Source organism: Chamaea fasciata, unplaced genomic scaffold (genome assembly GCF_029207755.1).
Source record: "Chamaea fasciata isolate MVZ Bird 193981 ecotype frontalis unplaced genomic scaffold, bChaFas1.0.hap1 SCAF_3, whole genome shotgun sequence".
NCBI lineage: Eukaryota > Metazoa > Chordata > Aves > Passeriformes > Sylviidae > Chamaea > Chamaea fasciata.
In genome coordinates, this window is record NW_027094088.1 from 79702111 (window position 1) to 79727226 (window position 25116).

The 25116-nt window shown below is 40.7% G+C and overlaps 1 protein-coding gene across 6 annotated transcripts; it reads right to left on the minus strand.

Moving 5' to 3' along the window:
• Positions 1 to 785: 785 nt before the first annotated feature.
• On the minus strand, positions 786 to 20888 carry MRAP2 (melanocortin 2 receptor accessory protein 2). Of its 6 annotated transcripts, none has more exons than XM_066180534.1 (11): positions 19519 to 20258; positions 18726 to 18829; positions 17934 to 18074; positions 15968 to 16030; positions 15753 to 15847; positions 14905 to 15053; positions 12916 to 13049; positions 12064 to 12168; positions 11518 to 11667; positions 6432 to 6531; positions 786 to 2037 (listed from the first exon to the last, which is right to left on the minus strand). In XM_066180534.1, exons 9-11 carry the CDS (start codon positions 11642 to 11644, stop codon positions 1644 to 1646), a joined length of 621 nt encoding a protein of 206 aa, XP_066036631.1. In that variant the 5' UTR covers positions 11645 to 11667; positions 12064 to 12168; positions 12916 to 13049; positions 14905 to 15053; positions 15753 to 15847; positions 15968 to 16030; positions 17934 to 18074; positions 18726 to 18829; positions 19519 to 20258; the 3' UTR covers positions 786 to 1643. The 6 variants fall into 6 exon arrangements, with proteins under 6 accessions (XP_066036631.1, XP_066036629.1, XP_066036632.1 ...); XM_066180532.1 differs by having other exon boundaries at positions 18726 to 18832; XM_066180535.1 differs by lacking the exon at positions 17934 to 18074 and having other exon boundaries at positions 18726 to 18832.
• Between the last annotated feature and the right edge of the window lie 4228 nt (positions 20889 to 25116).

The following is a 25116-nucleotide window of genomic DNA, read 5'->3' on the forward strand; positions in this document are numbered from 1 at the left end:
AATAGTCTCTGCTTTGTTTTAAGTGTAATCCTGTTGCTTTAAACACTAGCAAGTCCTGCAAAAATTACGTTTGAAAACAGGAAATTAATTTGTAAGTGGTGTGTAATAAGGGCACAGGACATAAAAAAAAAAGATGTTTCCTGAATTCTTCCTACACAATTTGTATTCTTTAAATGCTTAACCCGTTCACTCTTTTTCCTGTTTGTAAGGTGAAGAAGGGATGAATTAATCAGCATTTAAGTGGCTGAAGAATGTATGAGCAGGTCTCTAACCTCAAACACAGATGTGTTGGATACAAAGCACATTATTTCAAGAAAATCCAGTTAGGCACAGTGTCTGGAATCCACTCTTTTCATCTCAATTAAGAGCTTCTTGCAGAGCATACATGAAATCTAGCAAAGGATTTGAACCTGGTACCTCTCCATCTTACATACTTGCTGTAAAACCATTCAGTCTTTAGTTGCCATCTTTTGAAGCTGAAATACACTTTTAAGTGCTCTCAAAGGTTCAGAACTTAATTTCATGTCTCAAAAATAAAGAATTCAAATCCTATTCAAATCCTTACCGAATCTTTCAGTGGGAGAGCAGCTGGGGTTGCAACCCTATCCCAACTGAGTAAAAAAGAAGATGGAGCAAGGGCAGCTTAGCTATACTTTTGGAGTTTGTCCTCTCAACTCAAAGCCTGCTAGCACTTCACTGACCAATGAGTAAAGAAATGACATTTTATAAAAGCAAAAAGCATAGGAAGGATTAGCCTATTAGCAACAGATAACATACTACCTTCATTTGCATGTAGTAACTTTATTGGCAAAAGAAAAAGGTTTTTTCTTATTTCCTGTGATTTAGCTACTGAATCCTGTAATTACTGAACAGAATTTCACATCAGCAATTAACAGAAAAAAAGAAAAAGGAAGAGTCAAATCACAGTGTGTGGTTTTTTTGTGTAGAATACTAATTCCATGTCATCACAGGGCAGCTGCTGAGGTGTCATTCTGAAGCATAATTACAGGCACCAATTTGCTTTTACTCAGCAGCAGGTGGTGATAGCATTTTGTAAACACTGTAACCAAATAATTTAATTTGCAAGGTATTCCCTCTGGAAGCTTTGTAAATTGGGTTTAACGTGCACCAAAAAGAGTTAGGGATCAGAACCTGAAGTTCCAAGCAGATATTTATTGTGCTGTTTAACTTTCAGGTATCCTTTTTGGGAGTAGCGGAAACTACAGAACCTCCCCAAGGGCTGTTTATTCCTTTCTCCCGTCTTCTTTGAGATTTACACTTTTCTTGGCCAGTGAATTTTCACAGACCTCCCAGTGCCAGGCTCCAGTCTTCACAGTCCTTGTAAATTATTATCCTTCAGAAGGTGGTCGTAAGTAGTCATTTAAAAATGAAGATCAATACAAGAAACAAACAAAAAAATCAAAAAGCAAAAATAATACTGGGCAGAAATTTTAGCCCATAGAAGGCATCAGAAAAAAGCACTCAGTGTCTTCTTGTCTAAACTGAGTTCTATCAGTACAGCCAGTCTTACATACAATAAAAAGCACAGGTTGGGAATACCTTCTGTCAAAAGAGCAGGAGGCCAAGAAAAGCTTCAAACTGGACAATAATGGGAATGTTTACCTTAAAGGAAAATATTTTTTTCAATCAAGGATCCGATGGGAAGATTGCATAACCAGTTTGTTTTCTAAAATGATTGGTGGCTCTGAGATGAGGAGATCATCCTCACCTAATGAAGAGTTCTGCTCAGTGTTCACAAAGTTAGGAATGTTAAATTTTGTAATACAATGTACATCTTCCTCAAACATTCCACTGCTTTTGGGAACCTCGTGGAAGTGGGTATTACTTTCCAGACTTGGACCTTTCTGACTCTCTTTTTGTTTGTTCATGTGGTCCACTTCATTAATGCAGAAATGGAAAAGTGACTGGGATTCTTCACCCATTTGGTGAGAAAACACCTTCTCAGATTCCAAAGGTCTTCCAAAATCCGCCACAAAGCTGTTCATGCGAAATCTTTTTTCAGAAAGTTCTGCATTGCTGTGGAGGAAAAAGAAAAGTAGAGTAAACACAAAAGTAGAACTATTTGAGTTCTTAGCAACAAGTTTCAGCAATGGTTTCAGCAACCATTATGATCAGGAGAAAAGGAAACCCTACAGTTTATCTACCACAGACTTTTAAAGCTAGCACTATTATTTTCTGCTCAAGCAATTTTAAGTCTTCATTTGTCAGGATAATTTTCCATGGGAGTAAGTTAATGCCAGCACTCTTAAATGGCACTTCTAGTAATCAAAATGCTATAATAATCACCTCACTGAATGAGTTTGTAAACACTCTTGATTTCAAGTAGTAATAAATGTTTTAAATAGCTCATAAAACAGTTTGAGCAAAGTCATTGATGGACAAAATGTTTCTGAGGCACAGGCAGTTTTGCTCTCACTAAGGGCATTGAGGGCTTGTTTGTCCAGACATCAAACCATCTTTTCCAGTGACTTCAATCAATGACATTCAGATTTCCAGATTAGGAGAGCTGGAACTAAAGAATGCCTTGAACACTGGCAGTCTTAACAATCCAGGCAGCCCAGGAAGGATAGTTTAACATGGTTTTTGGTCGTTTTCTCTATAAATCTTATCTCAAACCAGCATCAATCTGCATGGACTCATGCGAGAGCCATTTGCAGCTGGAGGTGAGAAGAGCTTAAGCCAGAAAACAGTTTTACAGATTCATTCTTTGTCAGGCTGAATTTATAAGCTATCATTACAAAATGCAAGTTATTTGCATTTGGAAGGTAGTAGAGGTATTCAGATAATGAGCAATGAAACGTTCTCAGAATATGAATTTTGTTAAGAGCTAGTAAATCTCACTGTTTACATCTGAAGATGTAGCAAATTACACTGGAGTCAGATAATTGGACACCTAAAGGTCCACCCAGCACTGAAGAGTTTTCTGGTGTAATTTAATTTCCTCAAGCCTGCAGTAGGAGATAAGTGCCTACAAGCTTTTCTCAGTCTCAGATGACACCTTCAGAAATCTACCCACTAAAATTTTCACAGGATACCTACCACTGGTCTTTCAATCACAGTTAAAGATCCCTGCTTCTCAAAAGCTAATTTACTTCCATTATATGATGGGGGAATTCTGTCGTCATAAAATCACTTCCACTAGCCCAGAAATGAGAGCAGTTCTCTAGTTTGTCAAAACTGTGTTGGCTCATTCTGCATTTCAAAGTGAATCAGGTAGAAGAATAGCATTTAAATTGATGTAAGACTGACCAGTAACTAAGTAATAATCTACTGTATACACAGCAGGGGGCAAACAGCCTGGAATAATTCTGAACTGACAACTGACATTTATGTATTTATAATGCTGTAAAAAGCACCACTCTGAGTTTAAGTTTCATATATAGTTTGGCAAATCTCTCCCGATAGTTTCTAGGTGGTGTTGTGGCACAGGCAGTAGAGGTGGCAAATAAGCACAGAAAGGAAAAGCATTGTGGGCCCAGGAAGAAGTGACTGCAGAAGAAAGTTTAAAATGCATCCACTACAGGAGTAGAATTACTTCATAGGTGGAAAGTGTCTCATAATCCAGTGAACTATGAAGGAGCATAGGCTGACCCTGCAGAGGGGAACACAAGACTGGCAATGGCAACCTAATCTCGATTGAAGAACAAAAGATGCAAATAAATTTTGCAGTGACCCAGAATGTTGAGAATATGTGATGAAGCATAAACCTGTGTTCATGAGCAGGGAACACATGATCTAATACAGAGTGATATATTTGGATTTTGAAATTCACAAACACCATCTTTGTATTTTGGAGAGGAATTTTATTACATTTTTTTAAAACTAGACTAGAAACTTGCATGGTCTTGCTCCTTACAATCTGCCAGAATTCCTCAGCAGATATATTTTCAGAACACTCAAGAAAAGCAGCCTCAAAATTCATATTTACTTAACCAAGATCAACTGATTTCTTAAAAAAAAAAATTAAAAATTGGTTATCTAATATTTACTGCTTTAAGATTACATCAGCCAATATTTTGTAGATCGATGGGTTTTGTAGATAGGGTTGCATGATCTTTTGCATTTGTTGCATAAATATGCTCTTAAGGACATTTTCAAATGCAGAAACAAATATGGTATGGCATGCTTTCCTCTCCTGAGTGATGAATGAGAGCATTTTTTGGAAATTCAGATATTGCCAACAAATTTTTTTTTCAGTTGCACCATGTTCCACACAGACTTATATATTCAAGCAAACAAAGGAGAAATGCAATAGACATAATTTCCATAACTCACTGAATTTCTGCCAGTTGCCATCCATATCCTGTCCATTCTGGTCTGAGAATGTACCTAATTCTGAACATCTTGTGTGATTTTGAAAAGTACATCCTATCATGCCCTCTCATATTGAGCCAAGAAAAGCATACTACTAGGAAAAAAAAAATCTGAGTATTCTACTTTGGATCCATCCATCTGAGCCCAGATACACTTAATCTTTCACATTAACGGTACTTTAAAGAATAGCAAAATAGCCTTGGTGAAGTCAGAGACTTCATCCATCCATCAAGCTGGCTTTCTCCCAGGACCTAGGAATCCCGTTAACATCTATTTCTAAAAGAGAGCTCAAGGCAGCCCAGTAATGAAACACTGAGTCACGATGAGTCCAGTCAGGTATAAAAATAGAAAATGCAGGCAAACTAAAACCAGTCTGCTCTGGTTTTACAGGTAGCTGTTCTCCGGTTTTTATATACATGGATCAAAAATAAGAGAACAAAACTGTATTCACTGCCCTTAGCATATTCCCAGAGCATCCATGTTAAGTACCCATGCACATTTCATTACCAAATGTCAAAAAAAACCTTGCTCAAATTTGTTGAAGGTGCCAACTCAGCATACATATCCAGTGAGAAAGAATTCAGACACACAGCTCCTAAAGCTGCAAAGAGATCTACAACAAATACAGAAAGGAATAAGTGGTCTTGCTCCAGCAAATGAAGAAAAATTATATTAAGGTGTAGAACAGAAGGGATTTCTGGAGGTCTCAAGCCTAATGATGAAGTTAAGGGGAAGTCTGAATTCTGATCACGTTATCTGGATGTAGAAGTTGACCAAAGGTGGACATTTCACAAACTCTCTAGGACACTGGTCTGAGAAGATTGACGAAAAAAGTAGAAAAAAGTGGGAGATATCAAGCAGGCCTCTGGTACCTGAAAGTAAATTTTTACAAGTGTGAAAGTTTTTGACAAATATCCATATTAAATTCTCTCTATATGTGTATTTTTGACTTTATCACTTTTTCCCCTCAAGTTATCCTCATGAGATCCAGACTCATGCCCAGCTAATAAATAAGACCTTCATGAAAAAGAGACAGCACACCAACAATTACAGGGATTTTAAATCTGTTTGGGGGCAATAAATATCTGGGTAGTTCATAACAGTCTGTAGAGGAAGCAAAAATACCAGCATGTCAGTTCTGGTAAGCTGGATTCTTCTGCCTCTATTTTCTTCTCACAGAAGCAAAACTTTAGGAGCACAGAAGAGGCTCAGGACATACATCTGCCCTCCCTAATGTGGTCCTGTCTCTCGAGATGTGCCATTACACAGAGTTCCAGAGTGAGTTTACATGTGATTGAATAGGAAAGCGGCTCCGGGAGGCAGAGACAGGCTGCTTTAGAAGTGATAAGCACCAGCAATTGCCTTTTGCAATCAGCTTCTCATCATTGCTACCTGCCTGCAAGCAATCTCACGCTCCAGAGAGGCTTTTTATTTCCACTTTATGGCACACAAGCCTGAGCAGAGTTGTGGTTTCAAACTTTCTCAGAGGAAGGGACACTGACAGCCTGTGTCTTGTGCAAATGCAGATAAACCACTGAGGCAAGGCATGGTCTGCACTTACTTATCAGCCAGAAAGAATAAAAAATACGGGACTTTCAAGGGACCCTGGCTTTAAAGAAATGTCAAGCTGATCTCTGCTTCAGTATCTATTGCAATTTCTCAGCAGAAACTAAGACACTCTCAGATCTCAGGGGTTAAGGGAAGATTTTGCAAATACTACCCTTATCTATCTTTGGACTTGAACACACAAACATTTGGAAACCAGCCAGGCTACAGCTTTCTTAATTCAACATCTGCACTGTATTTTATTTGTATCTACTCTGTCGATATTCACAGTATCACTCAATGAAAACTTGAGCCTACCTAGAACCATCCCACCTGTTTGCAAAACAGTAATCTAAAGGCACCTGTTTGGCAGCCTACCCAAAACATGCTTTAAAAATGAAAATACTAAAATTGCTTGAAATGAAGACAGACTGCACTGTTTCATAGGAGCAGACTAGAATAAACACACAGTCACTGCCTGTTTGGGGGCTGCAAGAGCCCAGGTGTGCCACTTAGCAGGCTGGATTTGTTATTCCCCTTTTTAGACTCACTCTTGATGTGGTGCTCCTGTTTTCGTCAGCAGGGTCAGGACAAAAAACATGAAGATGACAAAAACTGCAAGACCAACCCAAAATCCAATCACAATGGAATCTGGTGAAATAAAAAGAGGAAACAAGATGATCAATATTTTACATGCACTTGCAAACTGTTGCCTTCCACAGGCAGCAAACCCCAAAAAAATTGCAGCTTATTTCTGGGTGACAAAGAGAAGGGATAAACAAATTTATCTTTATCTATTTTTAAACAGAAAGCTGCCATTGAAAATCTCATTTTGAGACCAAATTCTACAGGTATCTAGACAAACCAGACAGTAGATAACAGAGGGAAGACAATTCTTGTGGTTAGTAAAATAAGAGGAGCTCCCTATGTGATGCCAGGCCCATTTCCAAGCATTGCTTTGGAACTTCAGTGCTAAAACAAGGAATAGAGGATTATTTGATTTTCCTCAAAATCCTCTATCTCTGTAGAACTGAACTCCTGCTATTTTAAGTTATTTCTGCCCCAGACCATTAAGTTTTTGGATTTAAATGGATTTCTTTGACAAAATATGTTTAGGAAGACCTTTTAGTGGCAAGACAGAGGGTTCTGCAAGGAACAGAACCACAGATAAAACTATTTGCTGCTTCAATAAATATCAATAACCAACAGACATGATACATTTTTGAATAATTTTCCATTTGGATTTCCAACTTAAGTACAGAAAACTGCAACACAATGTCAGAGGAGCGCAACAGATATGAACAAAAAAGTCAAACCATCAGTTAATCAATAAGAAAATACCAGTGCAGTAGCCAAATATAGCAATCATTGGGAAGAGCATGGCTTTTTGCCTGTGTGCATAAACTGTATTTACTGTTCTCATCTACAGCAAACGGACCGTAGACAATTTGCCAGTGCTACTGAAAACAAATCTATGTCCACTTACAACTTCAAGGAAGATCCACAGTTGCTCCTGAGGGAAGCTCAAAGTTTCCAGGAACTTAATTTAGAGAGGTTCAGGTGAGACAAACATATTTCCAAACAATGATCAACTGATTAGCATGGAACAAAGTTACAGAGCACTAGCACTCTATATCACCTGGCCCAGGACCCATCAGCACCCAGGTATTTTTTCATCTATCATTTCAGTTAGTAATTCTTTGCTTATGCAAGTATTCCAAACTTCCACAGTAGAAGTTCAAAAACATTAACATACAAATATGGAAGAGGGAAGGCTCGGTCAGGACAGGAATCCTTTCTGCCCTGAACTCTCATTACACAGCCACTACCAAACCTCAGAAATCCTCACTGGCTGTAATATCTGACCAGTGCAGCAGGCACAGCACAGAATTCCTATAGGACTAATTAAAGACACTGAAAAAATGAGGAATTAACTATCCTACCTGGTGCTTGACCCCAGCTGTTAATCATGCTTCCACTCTGAAATATCTTCCACACTAAAAGGCATATGTGAAAACTGGAAATCAACTCAAACCATTCTCTTTCCCTGCAAAGTCAAAATGCCTGCTGCAACTTGAGATTTTCTCCCTGAGAAAATACTTTATCACAGTGAAGTCTCTCTTTAATCCCTTTCTCAGGTGAACTAAGGAGGTTAAGTTTCAAATCTCCCACTACAATATTTATTCCATCTCTCCTATGCCATATCTTCCCCTCTCAATACCTTGTGTAAAATAACAGGAATGTGGTTTGAGTATAGGTCCCTGTGATGGAGGTTTAATACCCCTTTCTGCTTTAAGCATTCTTCCATGAGTTTATTTCTGTAATTCCATATATTATGTGAACTAAATTACTTTCAAAATCATTCTGTAGGCATTGCCCATATTCACTGGTTAAAGATATACTTTATGGTCAACCTTCCTAATACAAAATAGCTCATCCTGCTGGACTTTGTAGTACCTGAAGATTTCATCTAAAAAGAAACACTCCCTTTAAAAATTTTACCACTTAAACATTTATAGCTACTAGAACCTTCCAATTAGTGAGACATGCTTGGATGGTATGCAGCTGCATTAACAACCAGAGAATAAAATGCGGTCAGGATGACTAAAAAAACGCACATAGATTATAACAATCAACCTGAAAATCTTAACGAAAGGAAGAAGAAAAGAAGAAAAAGGGAAAAGGGAAAAAGAGAAAAAGAGAAAATCAAGACTCTGATAAACTACTGCTACCTACTATTGTGTGCTGAATAACAAGCCTGTTTTGTGATTGGTTTGGTGTCCCTGCTCCCAACAGAATTCTTACATTTACTGAGCCTAATGCTACATCTTCCTTGTTTTATTGTGCCTCCTGACACACTTGCAACCCTCTGCTGTACAAATTACATTGTTTGAATTTGTTCAAAATTCAAGCAGGTATCATGGGTTCTCTTCAATATTTCATCTAGATCTCACCCACTTAAGTGGAAATTATTCAAACCTATTGAATTCTAAACACTTATTCAAAATTAACAGTACATAACCCAACTTCTGTTCAACAAATACGGTATGAAGGACATTTACACTGCCCAAAGTTACAAATAGATAGTCATGGGATATTTTTACATTTTCAAGTTGCAGCCTTCCTTTTCTTCATAATACAGACTCACAACATCCTGGCAGCAGTTCCAAGTCCTCTGATCATTCCTACCTATTTTGTCTCTCACTAACATTACTGAGGATTCCTCATTTTCAAGGGCACAAAAAAGTGATTTTGTTCTTATCTCTGGCAGTCACAACTATTTCCTGGCTGTCTTTGTCTATATACTTTCTAAAGCTTTAATGCACAAAATATTTAGTCCCAACTTTTCCAGATTTTTTGATTTCTAGTTCCTGCCTTCACTTCTTCTCCAGCAGAACATACTTTTTGCCTTTTGTTTTTCTTCTTTTGCAGTCATATATTTGAAACATCTGTGGCTTTTTTTTTTGTTGTTGTTGTTGTTGTTGTTCAAAGAAAAGTATTTTTGAGTAGTAGGTTGTTTTGTCTATCCTTTTTCTGACAGGTCACTTCAAAAAAATTTTTCTCTGCTTTCAGAAAACAGGCTTCTGAATTCCTTTGTATTTAAATCAAATCAGCTAAAGTGAAGTCCATTCCCTGATGAGCTCTCCAACATAAGTTACAGGCATTCATTGGCACCTTTCCTTTGTAAGTATTCAAGGTGACCCTCCCCATACAACCCTTGTTTAGTCTGCTCTCCTTCTCCCTGGTTTAGGATTTCAGAGAAGTTCATGTCTGATCGCATTGCCTCCATATTTCACAACAATCTCAGCTCAGCTGGCAATATCTGGAACAAGAACACACCATGCCAAGAAATACCATCCCATACACAACACAGACTATTCCTTTAGTAGATTAAACTCTGGCCTCTGGGGAATGCATGCAATAACAGTGAAAAAAACCAGAGGCAACTCCAACCTATCAGTTAAACAAAGAAACAAACAAAAACTAAAGAAAATCCACCATAACCAGAAGGGACTTCCTAGATCACTGACTCAAGTACTACTAGTGACATCCTTCATCAAGCTCCTCCTGAAAAGCTGTTGTTGCTTCTGTCCCCTTCTCTAAGAGCTGTCCAGGACCTTCTGCTGTATCAACAGCACTGCCAGACAGAGAAGCTCAGCTGCCACGCTCAGCATGACAATCACTTTGATGGCAATCCAAGACCTGATTTGCAGCTGTGCCTTCTGCAATCCAGAGGCAGCTGTCATTTATACTTTTTTGTCCCATCATGCTGTTTGAGACACTGAGCTGAAAAGAAGATGTGTACATAACATTTCAGCGGATCTTTGCAACCAGTAATCTTTGAAATCAGGTTTAACCTCTGATTAAATGGAAGAATGGAAGATAAATTAAAAACATGATGAAAGCTAGCCCATATTTTTCAAGTACCTATCATCTGTAAAAATACAGACAGTAATCAGCAGACTTTTTTGGGGAGAAGAAAAATAAAAAGTAAATTCTATTCTATTTTTTTTTTTCAGAAGTGTTAGTAATTCAACAAGTTTCTTCTGTCCCTTGCAGAGCCTCCCCAAAACCTTCTGACTGTGTAGAGGCAAGGGGAGATCAGCCTTTCTTGGCTGCTGTTTGCCAGTGCAGGCACTACTTTTTCCCAATCTGAATGCTCATTGTGACAAATGAGACGAAGTATGTAATCCATCCTGGACCAGCGCTCCAGCACTGGATAGGGACCCTTCCCCAAAACTTTGAAGTTTGGGGATCAAACCCTTTCACAGTGTATCTAGCTCAGGAACAAAGAAACAGGATGGTATTTTTCTCTTTAGCAAAGTGCTTGCAAGATCCAGCAGGTAATTGAGTCAGTTACTTTTACATTTTTTCCCCCTCTTTTACTGTTTGTCCGTCACAATCATCTTCTCTAAAAGGAAAGATCATCATATCCATTGTCCAGATTTTAGAAAAATGTTGATTCAGCTATACTAGCTTGTCCTAGTAACATTTTACATTTTCTCCCAGTTCCAATCCACATTTTTCATCTTTCTGGTACCTATCCTTTTTTTGCCTATACTGTAAAACAATTCCAGTATTAACAGAAAACTGAATTTAGCCCACACCCCCTATGAAGAAAGTACCATAGGCAAGTTTGTTCAGAAGGAGGAAATTCTTCACTTATTTTCAACCTTTTAAAAACCTAAACTTTATTTTCTATCGGGAAAACCAAACACAGGTAATGCAGGTAAGGCTCCCCACCACTGCCTTTTAACCATTAATAGAACCAAATACAAACAAATAGAATCAAAACAAAGCAACACTGATCTTAACAAGTAGTCACCAGAAGAAGCAGTGTATCTGTATTTGTTGTTGTTGTTAACTTTTCCCAATAGTCAGATATTCCTCAGGATTGACAAATTTCTACCACAGCCAATAAATCCATGATCTCTTGGGCACAAGAAAAAGTCAACAAAAGGATACAGAATAATAAACAATAATGATGATCTAGTAAGTAGAGGGATGCTGCTAATTGCAGAGAATCCTAGGAATTAGGAGAGAAAAGTTTTGGTACAATATTCAGTCACAGGTGAAGACTAGGAACACGTAGACAGGAAGCTCAGCTGCACTGAAGTATGTTTCTACTGAACTTACACTTGTGAGCCTTCAGGCCTTCAAATGACACTGGTCCATACTCATAGTACTCGTAGTCCCAGGTGTAATCAGAGTTAGACAAGGCCTGTTGGGAGGTTCTGTTAGAGATCAGCCTCAGGGCAGACATCTTGCACCTCAGCAAACACAGACCTGTAGATATAAAAGGCGTTAATGGAGACTACACCTAGGGCAGCTCTTGGGTTTTTGATCTTTCTCATCACTGTTCCCAAGAGCAGCCACTGCCTCTTAAGACAAGGCTATCCCATCCGCACCCACTCCTTCCCCTAATTATAGACACAGACACTGGGGCCCAGTGAAAGGCAACCAAGATGTTTAGGGAGCTGAAGCACAGGAGGCACGAGAGCTTAAGGGTTTGTTCAGCCTGGAGAAGAGACAGCTCCAGGGAGACCTCGGTGCTGTCTACACTTAGAGGCTGCAGAGATGCTGCTGCGAGGCTCTTCTCAGAGATGCACAGTAAGAGGACAAGAAGCAATGGACAAAAACCAGAAAACAGGAAATTCAAATTAGATACAAGGAAAAATTTACCTGATCTAGTTGAACATGCTTTGCATAGGAGATTGGACCAGATGACCACCAGGGGTCCCTTCCAACCTAAATTTCTCTATGCTGATGAACGGGCTCAATATGCCACTACAGAAGGAAAATGAAACAGGAGTGATTTCCCTCACAGATTAACAAAAACTGCAAAGCAACACTGAGCATCATGAAATTGTCTTGATAGATATCTCTGTCATTACCACCATTCTGTACTAGAGCCTTGCATTTTATGGAGTAATTTTTTCAGAATATGAGACAGTTTTATGCACACCAAAAGAAAGCACATCTCTGCACAAAACATCTGATGCAGTAGCTGGAGTCAGGAAATCCAAATTGAAACATATTACAAAATACTTCTTGTGAAAGCAAGCTGAGCTTTGGGTAATTTTGGGTTCAATTAAAAGCCATCAGGATTGACTAAGGCTTCAAGTGCTAGGAGGGCCATACATAAAGAACAAAAAGTCAGGCACAAAATAAGAAACATTTTCACTCAGGGAAAATGAACAGCTTTTCAATTTTGTAAAATAGTTCTCTCTGCTGCTATTTTACCATGACCAAATGCTTGCAGTAGTGCCTCAAAGCAATTTTAAATAAGTAGTATGCCTGAAAAAGTAAACTTCATACTTAAATACAATATTCAGAACTTTAAACACATACCAAAATACTTGACTGGCAAGTTATAAATCTTTTAGAACAATACATGGACCTAGTTTTCAACCCAAACCAATTTAGTTTTCAGAATGAGCAACCTGACAGCAGGAAAGGTGAGGAGATGGGCTGGGGAGAGAAATGACCAAGCCCATTCTTGGATCAGGATGAGCTTCACCACATTACCCTTACCTTCCCCTTAGCCATTCAGAAAGCCTCCAGCAAGAATAAATAGCCTGAAGCACAGAGAAGAAGGAAAAAAAACGTGGATGTTGTGGACAATCCAGTTCAGGGCTGAGGATGTTTCCCTTCTTGTACTTCCAACCCTTTCAGAATGGACAGAGAGAAAGAGGTAAGTCAAACTAAAAGTGCCTGTGTTGGCATTAAAGTTCCTCCTTGGCTTTTCCATTTCCTCAAATAAAAAAGAGAATGTCTGATTAAGCTTTGGACAGAAGTTTTCTTATTTTAATCAACTAAAGCAACTGCTGCCTCCGGGAGAGGGAAGTGGCACAGAGAAAATCCTAGGATCCCTGTCCTAATTTGCTCCTGTCTCAGCTCTGTCAGTTGTATTACAAGACTCTGTCTAATTTTGTGACAGTGCTCCAAGAGACTACATGGTGCCACATAGGGTTCCCACCATCTTTTTCCCGCCTTCTCCTCAATGTTTTTTTGATGACGTCTCTTGACAACATTGATCAGTCGTGTTTAAAGGCTGTTTTTCTTTTTTTATAAATTTTCAGAGAAGCCTTTCATTTAAATATTCCTCACATGGCATCACTAATGACCATTGTCACCCCCCTCCTTTTAGTACTGCAAAAAGAGCTGAAATCCACTTGCAGAAAACTTCAGAATGAAGTGTAGGAACAATCTTAAAAATGTTTTTTCTTCCACCTCAGGTGTTTCTTCCCACCTCAAAGCAGATGGGATTCATTGGGCCGCATGCAGACCTCTCTCCCACTCTAGTCACTAGTGTCAATTTATGATTTATGGGGAGGATAGCCACTTCCAGGACACAAAGACTCTGTCCCAGTATAGCATTAGGTTAGGATTAGAAGCTCCAGCCTTTCACCACTGACTGCATGCATGTGGTGACTTGCTTTCACTGTAGAGCCACTCTCAGAGGGACAGGTGCTAATGAAAAGCTGAGTCACCAGCTCTCTGGCTAATCTGTGTTTTGAAGGACATAAAAACATGCTTCTAAATCAGCCAGGAGGGCTAAGCATAAGCACTGTTCCAAAACAACTTTCAGCTCACTTGTAAGCTTTGTCTGTCCAAATACCTCCAAAAACTCAGCCTCAAACTTTTGAAAACCTTTTATTCTATTTAAAACGCCAGCCTAGCATGGTGGTACAAGGACCAGCATAGTGAATGAAGTGACTATTTAGACCATGCACCTCCTGAGGAAGAGCAAAGCAGGCTGATCTGGCACAGTAGCAGCCTGTCAGGTGCATTTGCCTGGCTGCAGGAGGTCATGCAGGGATTCAGGTAAGAGGCAAGCACTTCCAAGAAGGAATTCCTCCAGGAGATGCTCTCAAACACTCTTTCTGTCAGGTATGGAGAGCAGTGATTCATCCCACAGCTCTGAAACTTCACAGGGACCTCTTCTTATTGACTTTGCTGAGGTTTTTTCTGGAAGGTACAGGAGTCTTTTGAGGCAAACACGACAGCTCCTCTATTGATTTTGGTGTGTATGGATGCAGACAGGCTTTCCTCACTCTGGTTCTCCCAGGAGCAAGTAAGTCAGGAACAAAAAGCTTCCCTTTGATTATTCAAGAAACCCCAAAGCAGGACTCTCTTCAGTGCTGCCAACCAGAAATTTAGGGAAGTCGGTATCCTGGAATCTAAAAAGGGCAAGTGCTCAGGGCTTTCTTCTGGAGCATTGGGTTGCTCTCTGCAGATAAATGTAACCAAATGTTCTCCATGGAGACCCACCTGCAACCCTTGGAGTTGAATCATGTTTTCATGAGAACTTGTTTGTAACCTGGGTGAAAGTTTGTAAGGTCTCAGCTGGTCTGACGCCTGCCAGTGGCACCTAAGTAAGCTAGTCTGGCTGTTGGGCTATGTTTGCATAAAACCCACGCCCTTGAACAGCAGCAACAGGACATCAAACACTGTGCACCTGGACTATTTTCTCCATTCTGGACAACACTGATGCATTGCATGAGGCTCTCAGCCACTTACCTTTCAAAATGAAAGCAAAATTGAATGCACACCACATCTGCAACACAACTTCATGGCTTACACCACCACTGAGACCACAAAGGCATATTTGGTTTAGTGTATGTCTGAAACTGTCCTTGTAACCAGCAACAATTACCTCCAAAGCTCACCTGCAGGTACAGAAAGAAAACCATGTGGATTGTTCATGTACTGTTTGTTTCTGGAGCAAGAGAAACAGCTAGTATGGTAGGCACAAGGAGCTTGGTGAATTTCCAGTCACAAAAAACCAAAACAAAACAAAACAAAAAACCCAACCTGCATCTATTTTCCACATACTTCTATTCTGCTTACTGCCACAGAATCTAAGCACTCAATGGTTTTCAAAAGAACAAATGAACAAACCACTGTCCCCTTGCAAACTCTGAAGATCCCAAAACCCAGACAGCAGAAAAAAGAAAGAACATTTCAAACTGTGAGAAGTCCCAGCCTGAGAAAGCTTAGCACTACATCCTGGTAGATCATGTCCATCAGCTAGGCAGTACAGTCAACCCAGAAGTTGTTGGCTCTAAGAAGTTAACAACTCAGGCTGTTCCCATGTCTTCTACGTTCCCATACCAGCATCGATATTCTGCATGAGGGAAAAGGGAGTCAGCCATCCCCACATTCCTTTTTACTCCATCCCAAAGATTAGGAGGTGAAGTCAGAGAAATAAACAAGTATAAAAAAACAAGCACAAACTTATTTACACTGCTGCACTGCATCAGCTGGAAAGCAAGACAGACCCCATCTTTCTACAACCCTACATGTGGCTTTGAACAAGCTGTGCCACTCCCAAGCACAGACAGGAAAGTCTGCAGAAAATACTTCACCTAAGGGTCCTTGTTTCTTGCCAATTCTCAATACCCTAGGTGGGCAGGGTTTGAGTTCAAATTTGTGGTCCTTCCAGGGGAATACCCAATCCCACCTGCAATAAAAGAAAGGAAAGCAAGCAAGAAAAATTAGTTAAATTTAGAAAAAAAAAAAAAAAAAAAAAAAAAAAAAAAAAAAAAAAAAAAAAAAAAAAGAAAGAAAGAAAGAAAGATACCTGAAAACTGATTTTGCAGTTAAAAATCAATCATGAATGCCAACTATGATACCTAAATTTTTCCTTGGAGAGAAAAGAAAGTACAATGTTAATCATGCTTATGCTTCTTACTGATGTGCACAAACAGCAATGTCGGAACTGTTTCACTAAAGTAACAAGGATAATGTTGGATTCATCACAAAAGGACTTTATAACAATAGAAATGAAAAAAGCTGGTTTAGTTGCTGCCTAAACTGCGAACTAAGGATGAGAGGTTAGTTACAAACATCTTTGCCTCATACCACCATATTACACATCATATTACATGCATTTTATTATCCTTATTATTATCTCTACTGTGCAATGTAAACTTCAACAACAAACTTCTTGCACACCCCACACAAACTCCACATCATTATATACAATTTGCATGCCAACTGTATAACTACTGTTTGTACTTAGTTTAAAAGTGACGACATTATGACTTTAAAGTGAAATTTCATAAAGGCTAAAGATTTGCCAACTATTTTCCTACAGACAATAACAATATAATCAAATAATAATGCCTACTTAGCAGTCCAACTCAGAGGGTGCCACCTGGAAGTTAAGGCAGAAACTAATATGAAATCATACCATACTATGAGTTCACTGACAACTGTATGGTCCTAAAAATAAATAAAGCAAATACTACATAAGCCCACTCATTAGCCTTGTCTGAGAAGGCAGATGGATTCTACCTGACATGTTATTGCAGAACATCTGCATTTCTCTTTCTCTTAAAAAGTTTCAGGCCTTCACTGAGAGTAAAGGGACATGGGAGTGTTAGTATGGAGCTGCTGGGACTTGCTCCCAAAAAACACTGAAGCTTAGCTCAACTGCAGTACCAAAAAGCTTTATATTACAGCCAGAACATACAGTCTTAAAAGCCAGCATTTTCTAAAAGTAATAAAGATTAGCCATAATTCCATTAATTTCCTGCATCTAGGGCAGGATTACACAATCAGTACTGAGCCTATTTTCCTCTCCCCCCTAAAAGCCAGCCTCCTCTTAAATGTGCAGGTATGGCAGCGGCAAATCCAAGTTCCCTCAAGACCAATCAGCCTAGAAGAAGCCCTATCAGTAAGCATTAAAGTACTGAGACTTTTTCAGTCCTATAATGTTATAAATGCTGACACCAATGGTATGTATATATGCATATAATCAACACTTCCCAAAGGAAAGGCTGCCTTTCCCTCAGCCATTTATAATATTGCCTATTTCAACCTTTCTCACTAAAAATTTTTAACCTACCAGTCTGATTTGTTGAGAAAACCCTGAAGTGAAAGAGCCCTGGCATATCTACTGTATAAAGATTAAACTGACAGAGGATTAAACTGTAAAGGAAGTTTTATTAACTTTATTCTCACAGAAAGCTCAGTGCTGAGATGAGGATGTTCTGAATTCCTTTCTAGCTCTGAGGTCGGTCAACCCAATGCCTTATTCTGCGCAGAGAGAAAGGAAAGCTCCCTCCGTCTGCTCTTACTGATCAGCACACTGCAGGTCAACTGGAATGGCTCCATCAGAATATGACCTACCTGTAACAGTTGCTTTTAAAATACCTCCTATTTGTGCTACCAGGTAAGAACCTATTTAAAAAACAAAAACAGCCTCCACAGAAGGGATAGAACAAAGACTGCCATTTTTTTATAACTAAAAGATGGCTTTGAATTTGAAAGAAAAAAAAAAACCTCACTGAGAAATTATTTCAATGGAGAGGGTTACCAGACTAGATTGACTCTAATTGGCTAGTCTGCAAGTCATGAAGAAACACTCGAAGTGCTCTGTGCTGCCAGAAAACCCAACTAAACCCAAGACCAGAGGCACCCAGGTGTGTTTCAAATAACCCCACCTAAACCAGCCATTTGTAACAGAGGCAAGGCTGAAGGAAGGAACCACCCTTGTGTGATTGTTCCTGGGAAACTCAGCACTGATTAGCAGCTAAAATTACCTGGGCTCCCTTCCGTGTCAGCGACCTGGTCCTGCAGATGCCCCACGCCCCACAGGGGCACTGCTGCTGCACAGGCAGCCTCACCAACCTGCAGTGTGCCAGGCTCCGGGTTTAATGCAGTTACTCGTAGGGTTGCACAGCCTAGAAAACGGATGAGTGTGTTCAGACTTCATTACGTAGCTCTGTTTTAGCTTTTCAGCTTTGCATCAGTGAAAAAGTCACCACAGAGCTGAGGCTGACAAGTGGAATGGAAGCCAATGAAAGTTTCCTCTCTCCCATTACAAAATAATTCTCTAATCTTCACACAGTGTTCATCTTGTCTGAAGTACAGGCCACAGCACGCTTCCCATTGCACCTCTTCACTTCTCAATGTTCTCCCTGCAGAAATAGTTCTGTTCCCAGCCTCTGCTGAAGCCAGAGCAAGATAAACCAGCTAGCAGGGATAAAAAAACCCAAACAAAACAGGTATGATAGACCATTTATCAGAGCTACTCCCACACTTGGGTATCTCGCAGCTGGGGTCTGACAGTGCTATGATGGAAAAATCTTCAGCTTGTGCTTTCACCCACACAGGGTCTGGAAGCCATAGTCTCTCAAATGCAAAATAACACGAGCTTTTTAATTTGCTTCACATATTACATTTCCTCAAGAAGTAATAAAACAAAATTATAGAGATTTTATTTAAAATTTCCACACTTATACGACAAATATTTTCATAACTTTTGTAGTTATCTTACAACATAATGCAGAAATACTGCCTTAATTGCTTCAGTGATGATTTGAAGCACTCACTGAAATGGAGGTGTTCATCCAGAGTCAAACTGGTCTGGGATTGTTTCAGACAAGAACTGGGGGATTTTTTCCCCTGTCTTCAAATCAAAGTCTTCCCTCTAGCACTGCTGAAGAAGCAAACAATTTAATGTAGTTCCTCAAATACAAATTTCTCATCAGGTAAATCAGACAGCAGTACAAAACTCACAGGCACATGGCTGAATTTCCCATTCTTATCCCTGCTATGTCTCTGTGCTATAAATAAGTATAAATAAGTAACTAGATGCCAAGAAAACATCAGTGAACAACCACAGCCCATTGCAGTGAGTACACAAAATAAAGCCTTAATTTATTTGTAATAATATTTATAGTATAATTTGGCCAGTAATAGCCGCTATTATAGATTCAAATACTTCAAATTTGATTTAAATTGTTGAACAAGCTGCAAGAGTATGATCTGTGCTTCTCCTTTTCCATGACAAAGTGTGCACTGGTGACCAAGGAAAGAGTAGGCAGTAAATTACTTTGTCCAGCTCTTAATATTCTGGGTTTTTTTTTCCTTTAAAAAAAGATCCCTTGCAATAGCTTGGTTTATTTTATACATATTTGGTTGTGATTGATACACCCAGAATGTCTCACTAGTTTTTTACAAGAATAGAGCCAGGCTGTCCTCAGTCATTGGAGACCTGCCATTCCCCTGGCATTTTCCCAGGCATTTACTCCTGTGGTCAAAATTGTCTTGACTCTCTGATTAAGAACCTGACTAGAAAGCCACAAATGGACAAGAAAAAGAAACAGAATGGGGGACAATTACCTGATTATCTCTGAGTAGAAACCAAAACATCTGTTTGTTTCCACAGCAATTATGTAAATCCGCACCCCTGCGTACACAGCCTCTGGGAAGCTCAAATGAGAGGAACAGACCAAAACAGGGAGACACTCCAAGACAGAGCAGTGGGCTGGGAAACACACCTGGAAATGGAAGCACCTCAGTGCTCTCTCCAACAAAGTCCAAGCAGCCCTGCTGGGGCAATTTGAGGCAGCATTGCCACTGCTATCCCATCTCTCTACAAGCTATTTGTGGTGTGTCTATGCTTCCAGTCACTATCCAGCTTTATGTGCCAAGCAAAGTTCTATGACAGGATGAAAAGGCAAATGTCAGGGAACAGGGACTGCTCAGACAGAAGTTTTGCGAGCGTGTCATTTAGGTGATTGTTTCCAGCAAAAAAAAGAATGGCAGACAGCTCAGGAGAGGGAGGTGAACTTACACATCAGTCACTGTCAACAGAGGCTGAGGCCAGAGGAAGAAACCACTGAGATGACAACTGTTAAAAACAGAGACTGTTAAGGGAGAAGGAAGGGAGGGGGCAGGGGGGAAGTATGTGAATCAACAGACTAGGGAAGAGGACACGGAGAAAGGGAAGAAGGCAAGACAGAGCAACAGAAGTAATCTAAGACTGTATGGAGAAGAGATGTTCACCCCTTCGGTCTGAAAGCAGAAAGGAAGAGAGATGTTACCTGAAGGGGAAAAAAAGGCAAAAAAAAAAAAAACCAAACCCGACAACAAACACACAACAAACTTATCTTGGGGTTTTTTTTCCCCCCAACCATTTTTTTTTCAAATGTTTACGGTTCAATTATTAAATTCATTGAAATACTCAGCAGTCAGTGTGCTTTTTAGCTGTTCTGCTTTTGAATACCGAAGGAATCACTCCGTTAGAAACTCAGAAAGGAGACACAAGCTTTTCTACAGCTGACGTTCTCCACGTTACCCAAATGAACAGTGCCACCTCCTGCATATTGTTATTGTTATTGTTATTGTTATTGTTATTGTTATTGTTATTGTTTAAAATGAAAGAAAAATTGGCAGAACGCTTCAGACCATAAGGCTTGCGGGAGCTGCCTGGTCCCTGTTCCGAACCTCCTCAGCCACCTGTTAACCGCAGGCTGAACTCCGGGCGCTCGGGGCTCTTCACACCGCCCGGCCGGGAGCACCCACCCCCGGGAAGGGACGGGCAGGGACACAGCGGGGCAGGGCAGAGCCGTCCTTTTCTCTCGTCCGCTCGCTCACCCCCCGCCCCGCAGCGCCGGCCCCGCTCCGCGCTTACCCCGCCGGGCACGTCCGCCCGGCCAGACCCCGGAGCGCCGCTTCGTCCCGGCCGAGAGGCGCAGCGCCCGCGGAACGCCCTGGCCCCGGCGAGGCGAGGCGATGCGGGCGGGATGGAGCGGGCAGGATAGCGCGGGCGGGCAGGATGGAGCGGCAGGATGGAGCGGGCGGGATGCTGCGGGCTCGCTCCCCGGCAGAGCCAATGAATCAGCAGCGGGCTCGCTGCCCCGGCCCGCGCGGGCCGCATGGATCGGCCGCGTGACGCTCCCGCTCCAATGGGCAGCGCGGGCGGGAGCGCCCCGAGGGCGGCCACGGGTGCGGGCAGGGCGCGGGGTCGGCGGCGGAGCCGGGGCGGCCGTCGAGGGGCGGGGAGCGGCGAGGGATGCTCCAGGCGGAGCATCAGCTGGGAGCAACCCCTGCGTGTCGCTTGCCCGGCAGGGGCTCACACATCCCAAGGGGAAACATCGATTTCGGACGGAGAGGGATGGCCTGTCCCCACTTGGGGGCTGAGGGGCCGGAACGCTTGCACATGGGGAATCTTTGTGAGTGGAACCTGGTGGGGAGCAGTGAAGGTTGTTAGAGGTGCTGTCTCAGCCGCCAGGAGGTGAAGGGCAGTGCCCTAAATCTACTGGGGTTTGGTTCAGGTCTCTTGAATATATCCCGGGATGGATCAGGTTGGAAGGGACCACAGTGAATCATAAGGTACAATCTCCCCGTTAAAACTGGGTCATCCCAGAGCATATTGCACAGGATTGTGTCCAGGTGGTTCTTGAATATCTCCAGTGAGGGAGATTCTACAGCTTCTCTGGGCGATCTGTTCCAGTGTGCGGTCACCAGCACAGTAAAGTTCTTCCTCATGTTCAAACGGAACATCCTGTGCATCAGTTTCTTCCTGTTGGAGAGCCTGGCTCCATCCTCTTGACATCCCCCTTTAGATGCTTATATACACTGATGAGGTAAACCAATCATCTGAATTTCCAAACCTGTGAATTGTAGCTTCTTAAAATAAAGAGACCTTTTGAAGAATGTGATATCTGTAGCTTGCTCTGACAGACTGAGTGGGGGTCGGTAGGACACATGGAGACCATCTAGGCCTGCAGAGTTGTCCAGGGTGTTTTGCTCAGGACATGAGTTGAGTCTTCAGTAGCTCCAAGGGTGGAGACCCCACAACTTGAGAAACCCTGACCACTCTCACTGGAAAAAAGAATTCTCATGTTTAATGGAAGTGCCTGTTATTCCAATTCATGTCCATTTTTTCTTGTCCTGTCACTGGACACTGGTGAGAACAATCCCACTGTATCTCCTTTACTCCCACCATCAGTCTTCATCCACATCAGCAAGAGCATTCTGAGCCTTCTCTAAGCTAAGGGATCATAGATCCCTTAGTGAGTGCTTATAGACCCAGGCTCTGCACCAGCTTCATGGCTTTTAATGGCTTCATAGCTTCATGGCTTTTAATCACCTCCGTGGCAACCACGTGTTTTAAGGAATGACATGGCTTCATTTTTCAATCCAGTGTTAGGAAACAAGTCTGAGACATCTCCAATCTAACAAAGTAACCAGCCCCCTGCAACACCCACCCTCTAATGTTTCAGTGGCTCTTTGCCAATGCTCTGACACTTGTTAGCACTGTCTTCATCTGTTTCTTTATAGGCAGGACCTGCATCTTGGACAGTACTGTCCCTCTCCAGCAGTGGTCATAAAAGCTACCAATACTGTCATCTTCATCTCAAAAATACAGAACTGATACTTATGCATGCTCATGATTGTAATCAGAAATGTGAATAAACACAATGGCAAGTCAGGAACTTCCCATCTCCTGCTATTTGCACTGCTGTTGAAAAGGCAGAATGACTCAGGCTTTTTCTCATCTTTCTGAGACTTAAAAGAATATTAGCCTTCATATTCTCCCCAAAAGGAAGAAGCCTCATGTAGCCAATACTCCACTTCCAACACATCTCTGCTATGTCCTTTAAGAAAAGATTTTAGAGCTTTTATAATAAATGCCAAAAAAGCCAAATAAAAACAAACCATAGACCAATGAACCAGAATTGTAGCATTTTCCCAAGATTCTAAATTTTGTTTCTAACAGTTCTTATCAGTGAAAATGCAGAATTAATGACTGTTCAGTAATAGCAATGCAGCTGGGATGGCAGCAGAAGAAACACAGTATTCTTGCCTGATGAGATGTGGAACTGCAGGTGCACAACTGCAAGTGTAGATAAGGGTGCTGCACAATGTTTTTTCCGTTCCTCCTGTTGTTTTGTTTTCTGGCTCTTTATGCTCATCATTACTGTCTCTTCCTTGTAATAGGGACAGCAGTGGGAATTTTTAAAATGCAAAGGAATTCAGCTGAGGGAAGAGGAGAGGTAGCACAAGCATTCACGTTGTGGCTGACCAGAATGAGGATGGAGCTTCATCTGCAGCAGCTGCCCTCTTATGGCTCAGCAGCTGTGGCATCATCCTCGGGTTTGGTGACACACAGCCAGAAACTGCATTTACAATTAGAGCACAAATTCTGCAGAAGTTCATTTTACCAATACTCACTTCCCAAATCTTTAGATTTGTGTGTAGTTAGCAGCTGCCTGGGGTTTAGCAGACACCTAGAAAGCAAAGGAAAGTAAACAACACTTTTCATTGTAGCTGATTTAGAACTGACAACAAAGAAGCAGAAAACAACAAAACAACAACAGAAAAACAGTCTTGAAAGGAACATTATTTCAGAGTGAAAAGCTTTGAATTTCTTCCAGACCTGTGGTGGTTTAAAGAGAAATAAAGAGAGGAGCTTTCCTGCAACACTTTTGACAATTATGACTATAAGAATAAAGTTCTTGCATTTGCATGTTAATAAAAATGATATAAAGAAACAATTCTGAATTTTTGTCATTTTTCTGCACTACACTCTCAAAAAAACTTCTCAGGGTTGCAGATCTACAAACCAGCTGCCCAAGCTGACTTCCAACAGTGCTGTTGATAGACAATTGTACTCAAAAATTAAGGGTTCAAAGTTGCCAAAAATTGATTGATTTTCCTTTCCTTCAAACTCTGTTGAATTCCTCTGTCATGTTTTAAAAGAAACAATATTTTAGGGGAAAGCATATTTTATATACCTTTCAAGATGAAACTAAATTAGAAGCTAAGACTAAAACATTCATGAATGCAGAGTGAAGTTTTAACAGAACCCAGCCCTTTGGGTTAGATGCAAATCTGCAGATATAAATAATTAATAAAAAGTGGATTACTCACACACTGTGTTCATATCTTGCAGTGATATCACTTCTTTCACAAGGGATAATTTTAAGATGGAATTAATATTAAGTGGAGGCTGCAGAAAAACTAAGGAGAAATGGCATTGTTGTGCCAGTGGAATAGCTTCTGAGGCACACTCCTTGCCCATAGTAGCCATAGAGAATCCACCTCCTCCATCAAAGGATCTTCCACTGCCCTTATGCTCAGCTACTGAAAATGTTGTCTCCTTTCCTGCTGGAGTTGAAAGCTCTTCACACTATTTCTGTGAGTTGTTTCTCATTATATTCTAATGGTGACTGGGTAACTACAATTAGCATTCTTTGAATAAGGTTCATAGCCTTGAACAGTGCATCTCTTTTTTCCTTTTAGTAATCCATTTTCATTCTTCAATGAAGGTAGATCAGAATCTAGGCATTATTCCAGCACCAGCCACACAAAAGGCGAATATCAACTCTCTAATGATCCTGCATATTCTTCCTTTCAGTAGGATGTAGAGCCAACAGAACCACTTCAAAACAGCAGTTAAGTCCCTAACTGCTAGTTTTGTCCTTAGAAACTTCTTCAGAATCATAAATTTCTAGCATATGCTCCCTTTTTCTTTTTGTGTGTTCCTCTCTCTCCAGACTCCGTGTTCTGAAAAGCCTTTTAACAATATAATAAAAAAGCCAAGTAAGTTCATGACTGTCCACTGATTGCTGTTTAAAATCTGAAACAGCACCACGTCTGATAAGTTCTTACTTGCATTTTAATGCAATTAATTGTGTTATTTGAACATGATGCAGATATTACATCTAACTTGCCATTATTTTTATGATCCAAAGTTGTAGTCTAATTTTAAAACTGATTTATACCTGTTGGATATACACTGGTTCTCTTAAAAGTACTAAGTAATAGTTAGGCTTTGAATAAGCTCGCCGCTCTTTTCTCAGAGGTTAAAACAAACAGTTTCTTTGACCGCCAGCAAATATCAGTAATCAGATTCATGGATAACTGTCCCAGCTTCCCCAGCACTTTCAGTTACCACCTGGAAAAGTTTAAATTCTGAAAAGAAAGAAT

Coding starts and splice junctions, on each gene's coding strand:
- MRAP2 (XM_066180538.1), bottom strand. CDS start 11,644: ATGTCTGCCCTGAGGCTGATCTCTAACAGAACCTCCCAACAGGCCTTG. Junction 6,532..11,517: donor AGGCCTGAAGGCTCACAAGT/GTAAGTTCAGTA, acceptor TTATTTCACCAG/ATTCCATTGTGATTGGATTT. Junction 2,038..6,431: donor ACAGGAGCACCACATCAAGA/GTGAGTCTAAAA, acceptor TTTCCTCCACAG/CAATGCAGAACTTTCTGAAA.